Source organism: Epinephelus moara, chromosome 9, assembly GCF_006386435.1.
Source record: "Epinephelus moara isolate mb chromosome 9, YSFRI_EMoa_1.0, whole genome shotgun sequence".
Taxonomy (NCBI): domain Eukaryota; kingdom Metazoa; phylum Chordata; class Actinopteri; order Perciformes; family Serranidae; genus Epinephelus; species Epinephelus moara.
In genome coordinates this window covers 31,642,029-31,648,028 of record NC_065514.1, presented here as the reverse complement: position 1 = coordinate 31,648,028, position 6,000 = coordinate 31,642,029, and the positions used below count along the sequence as shown (strand labels likewise).

General features: G+C 39.1%; 1 protein-coding gene across 1 annotated transcript in view; it reads left to right on the top strand.

The window, feature by feature from the left end:
- The first annotated feature begins 1,413 nt into the window (after positions 1 to 1,413).
- jmy (junction mediating and regulatory protein, p53 cofactor) overlaps positions 1,414 to 6,000 on the top strand; it is a 41,486-nt gene continuing 36,899 nt past the window's right edge. Inside the window, exon 1 of the mRNA XM_050052352.1 lies at positions 1,414 to 2,884. Coding sequence (XP_049908309.1) covers positions 2,027 to 2,884 — 858 coding nt within the window. The 5' untranslated portion in view covers positions 1,414 to 2,026. The remainder of the gene's footprint in view (positions 2,885 to 6,000) is intronic.

Below are 6,000 nucleotides of genomic sequence, written 5' to 3'. Positions count from 1 at the left end.
GTCATTTGATTTAAAAACTATCCCAGTAAACGGATTTATGTGCTGCCTTCACGTTACATAGGAAAAATATGCGCTTAAACTACATGTTTAAACAACATGTCTAAACAACATGTTTCAAAGTTGATGGTTTTCTTACTGGCCCGAAACGTGTCTATCTGATAGAAATATATGTGCTTTAACAACTAAATAGTAACACAGATTTCATCGTTATGATCACTTCACTATATTTCAACACGACATATAGCAAAATCTTTGAACAGTTGTATGATTCAACAGGGGCAGAAAGACGAAAATTGTAGCTTGCTGCTCACGTGCCTGCCTTTTCTCACAACTAATAAATAACACAAATGACAATAAATGGCGTGGTAATAACAACCTTTTTAGACAGATATGCACAGCAAAACACACATCACAGCCAGTAACAACAGACTATACTCATGATTCAGGTTCTTGGCAATAATACATTGTGCATTATTTAATTAAAAAAAACAACATTACTCTTAGCACTATAAGAATATGTTGATGTTAATACTTTTGTACTTTACTTATATACTAAGTACTTCTAGTAACAGAGTATATTCTTTTACATGAGTAAAAGATGTAAATGCCTTTTTAAAATTTAATTTATGGTAAAAAAAAAAAGTCACGTCATATGACATTTGAATACAGATTAGGCTACATTATTAATACAGCTAAACAAACTGCAAGACAGAAATAAATAATAATGAAAGACAAAAAAATGAAAAAAAAAAGAACAAAATACTAGTGGCCATTTAGGAATTAAGGTACACAGATATATATATAAAGACATAGGGTCTCTCCAAATTCACAGCATTTTACATATTTTTTTAGGGAATTGTCTTTTAATAAGATAAGATAAGACATAAGATACACCTTTATTGATCCCACAATTGAGATGTACGTGTATGTGATAATGTAGAAATGCAGGACATATTGGGCAAGTTTAAAAAAAGGAAAAAAAAAAAAAGCCAAAAAATGAAATTAAACTTATAATCATATTTTGATAATTATAAGCCGGCATGTATTGAAAAAAACCCTACATGTCCTAGTTTTATTTATCTTTTTTTTTTCTTTATTGAATTAATAGAAACAAACAAACAAGGCACATTTTTAAGTCCTGTTCATCAAAACAAAAAACAGGGCTATCTCAAATTAACTTAATACCTAGTAATGAATGCTTTTTTGGCTTTAACAAGTTTCAGTGACTAAATCAAGAGTTTTAACTCCAATGAATCAAACAAGGTTTGATCTTAAAGTATCTATATTTGTGTATGAAAAACGTCCCCAGTCACAACACCATATCTGACTCAGTCTCCCTGGACTGTAGCCAGCACCGCATCGCTCCAGAAGGACTGCACAAAATTGCCTAGACGAGGGAAAAAAGACATGAACGCCTCTACTAACTGTGGTATTTCCGACTGTCATCATGGATCTTGAACGCCCCACTGCGTGGCCTGGGGGGGAGGGTGCACCAGTTAAATCCCTCCCCGGATTTGACAACACGCACGCACCTTGCCTGCTTGTAAACAGAAGCTCACACGTGACATCCAGAGCCCGATCTGCGCGACCGCATTGTGTGTGAGCGGACAAAGAGCGACACAGTCACCGTTTAATATTACTGAGCGCGAGCAGGTCAACGGGCAGGTGTCATGACAACCGACATTATGAAGCCGACTTCCCTTCGTCGTCTTTGCCGCTGTGTTCAAGCGCATCTGGTCGTCTGAACTTCTTCATGTCTGTATCCCAAATCCGACCGTTTGGAGGGACAACGACGCTAGCTGGGCTTTCTACAGCTCACACGCAGCTGGCGGCTGGTAAACAAAGCTGGACGGCCTTTGTTTCACCTCTTAATTTAGCTCGTCGGTTTATTCTCTTTAGCTGCGCCAAACCTTACTTTTCTAGCTAACGTTAGCTAAACGCAGCTAGCAGTAGCCGTTCGCCTCGACATTAGATTTAATTTTTTGAGCTAACGTTAATTTTGTCTTTATATTATTGGCTTGATGAGATGTCATTCACGATGGAAGATAACTTGGAGTCCGGATGGGTGTCCGTTCGACCCAGAGTCTTCGATGAAAAAGAAAGACATAAATTTGTCTTCATCGTGGCCTGGAACGACATTGAGGGAAAGTTCGCCATAACCTGCCACAACAGAACAGTGCAGAGACGGACCACTTTTCTTCTGGACCCGCTCCTCGACGCTGTTATGCTCCCTTCCCCCGGTACCTCCGTGGCAGAAAAACACACAAAAAGTCCTGTCACGACGAAGAAAGACGGCCAAGCGTGTAAAGTTCGACCACATTCGGTCCCTAAAGGAAAATCCACAACAAAGACTGCTGCTGGGGACAAAAAACTCGGTAGTTCAAAGACATCCGAGTGTGTCAGCCCGACTTTAGGCTCCTGGGATATTGTGACGCCGAAAGTAATAGATATCGAGATCTTGGACCCAGTGGATGTCCCGATCTCTCCGGATGATGCAGACCCGGGGGACGGTGACAGCACCGGCCGCGAGGACTTCAGCTGGGCCGGACTGTTCTCCTTCCAGGACCTGAGGGCAGCCCACCTCCAGCTGTGCGCTGTCAACTCCGACTTGGAGCCGTGTTTACCCTCCTTCCCAGAGGAGCAGTCCGGCGTGTGGTCGGTCCTTTTCGGTGCCTCAGGGGTGTCGCAGCGGGAGACGGACGCCCTGTGTTACCAGCTGCAGGTGTACCTGGGTCATGCCCTGGACACCTGCGGCTGGAAGATCCTTTCGCAGGTGCTTTTCTCCGAGAGCGAGGACACGGACGAGTACTACGAGAGCCTGAGTGAGCTGAGGCAGAAAGGCTATGAAGATGCTCTGGAGAGGGCCAAAAGACGCATGCAAGAGGTGAATTTACTTCTGCTTTCATGTGGTTTGAATGGAATGCAGGTGTGATGTGGATCTTTTGGTGCTCAATGCTTACAAAAACACACTTTTACACTCTGAAAAGTCAGCCTTTTATCACATGGGATGGCAATTTTTAGGACAACCGCAGACTCCCAAAGACCATGTAGTGTTCGGAGCATAATTGTGCCTCATGGTCTGCTTATTCTCCTCCTCTTCCTTTGTCCCCCCCCTGTGATCTACCATCTGTTGCTGCACGTTCACAGGCCTTGTAATATGATCTGGTCTGGCCAGACCTCACTGTAGTTGGGTGAACAGTTTGAAGGGAGTCACATGGGGAAAAAAAAACAGGAGAACAATTAGAGGTGGAGTTACAGAAATGATGTGTCACTACAGCTGTTGAGATTGTTTCAGTGTTGACCCAGACAGCTGAAGACATGTAATTAGTGTAACACATAAGCTAACAAATATTTTCATTCCTATCTTTAAGGAAAGTGCCAACTATCAAGTGGTGGAAGAAGTATTCAGATCCTTTATTTAAGTCAAAGTACTAATGCACTGTAAAAATACTCCATTATAAGTAAAAGTCCTGCATTCAAAACCTTACTAAAGTAAAAGTAAGTATCAGCAAAATGTACATAAGTATTAAAAGTAAAAGTGGTCGTTGTGCAGTAAAATGTTCCCTGTCAGTGTTTCAATATTATATATAATGTTTTTTGATTAATATCACTGTTTCGTGTTAATAATACTAACATTTAAAATCAACACATCTGAAGATAGATTGTTTTAACTGGACAGGAAATATATGAAAAATTGTAATCTGAAGAGTATGTAAAGCTGGGGGACAAATGCAGTGGAGTAAAGATAAGATGTAGTGGAGGAGAAAATTAAAGTTGCATTCAATTGAAACACATAAGTAAAAACAAGCGCCTTAAATTGGTACTAAAGTACAGTACTTGAGTAAATGTACTTAGTTACATTCCACCACTGCAAATAACCCTAGCTGTAACAGAGATGTGACAGATCCACATAGATTAATGCAGACACTACTGTAAATCATGATCACAGTCACTCAGTGTGTGTTTTGAGAGGAGACAAAGCCTCAGGTGGTTTTTCACCTCCTCTGTTGTTTCCTTCAACTGATTGGTAAACAAACAGTGGAGTGAGGGCTCGGCCCAACCAGGAAGAAATTATTTAATGACACTTAATGTCTCACTTGTTTATATGTGACACAACTCAGAAGCATATTATGTTTTATTTTATAGGGCCTTCCAGTGTACAAAATGTTGTAGGGCTGCAGCTAGTGGTTATTTTCAGTACCGATTAATCAACTTATTTTATCCCTAGGAGGTAAGAAAAAAGTTAAAAATGGCTCCCCACAGGCCAAGGTGATTTCCAAAGTTGACTATCATGCATGACGAATAGGGCTAGGTATCATTTATAAAATTACGATACCAGTACCAATACAGACAGGGCTAGCTATTTGAACTTGATACCTTTTTAAGGTATTGACTGAAATAACCTAGTACCAAGTAGTATTGAAACTTCTCCAGTCAAACAATACCTGCGTTTGATCCTTTTTTTTTTTACCCAGATGTAGAAAAAGTGACTATTTGTATGGTTTTTCTCATAGCCAATCACAGCAAGGGTTTATAGATTTCATTGGACATGTCATTGTCCCACTACCATAACAGCTACAACCCACACTTTGTGAAGTGTGGTAAAGTCGAGCCCAGTGAAGTACTCTTTTTTTGAGATCAGTATCACTTTAAGGGTACTGGTATAATTTCTTTTTAAACAGTACCCAGCTCTGTAAATAGAGTGCTTCATTTGATACCTGTTTTTTTTACTTCACTCAATACCCATCATGTAAAAGGAAGCATTTCATTGCATAACATGCCATCAGAGGTTACAGACATGCAGTATAGCCATCCTTCAAATGTTTCAGTGGCATCTCATCACGCTGAACAGCTGACTCCACAGACTGTATGGGTTGTAGCTGTTGTGTTAGTGGGTTACTGGTAAAGCAAGCTCTCTATGTACTAAGGCTGTGTCCTTAAATGCAGCCCTTTTTTATCAGTCTTCGTCTGTACTATCAATAAAAGCAAAAGGCCAAAAAATAATCTTTAGAAAAGGTAATTGTTGTAAGTCTGTAATCTGGTCCATCTTAGTGTTATGTCAGTGGTGAGTTTCACTGATTCTCTGCTGCGAGTGAGAGATGACTATCTTTTGTTGGTAAAATTTGTCAAAACACAAATGATAAGGGAAGCGTGAAATAATTAAATGTTAAGTGGATGGACAGGAAAATAATAAGCAACTATTTTTGAGATATTTTTTAAAATAACTTTAATATGAAATGTTAGTTATCTTAAAGCATTACATTGTGGTTTCAGATTCTCGAATGTGAAGATTTACTACATTGTTTCTGTTTTGTGTCATCATAAGTGAATATCTTTTGCTTTTGGACTGGTGCTCGCACAAAACAAGCACCTTGAAGACGTCAAAATGGGCTCTGGGAAATGGCAATGGACATTTTTCAATATTTTATTTTATATTTAAAAAGATAAATTGGTTAATCTAGAGAACAATCAGCAGATGATTCAATAAGAAATAACAGTCAGTTTCAGCCCCAGACAACGAGGGAGACAAAAGTATCTTCATATCTTGTGACATGTAGATGTTTTTGAAATGTGTTTGGTATTTCGTCAAACTCATTTACATATATGGAAAAACACAAAATCAGAAACATGTCATGATATAATGCAATCCACAGCAACAGCCTAAGAAATCATCACTCTGAGGTAGTGTCAGCAACAACACAGGTTGTATATATGTACAGACAGTTTTATTGGATGGCACGTGTTTCCATTTTCCTGGCCACTAAGTTCATTCCTTATAAACCTTGAGTGATGAGTTTTACCATTTTTTTGAACTACATGATAGTTAACATTGTAATGTGCTGTAGAGCTGCAACAGTTATTCCATTATTTCATTACTCAGTCTACAGAGAAATTACCAGCAACTATTTTGATAATGATGAATTGTTTTAGTCATTTTTTAAGCAAAACTTTGCAGACTTTCCTGGTTCCATCTCGTCAAATGTGACGATTTGATGCTTA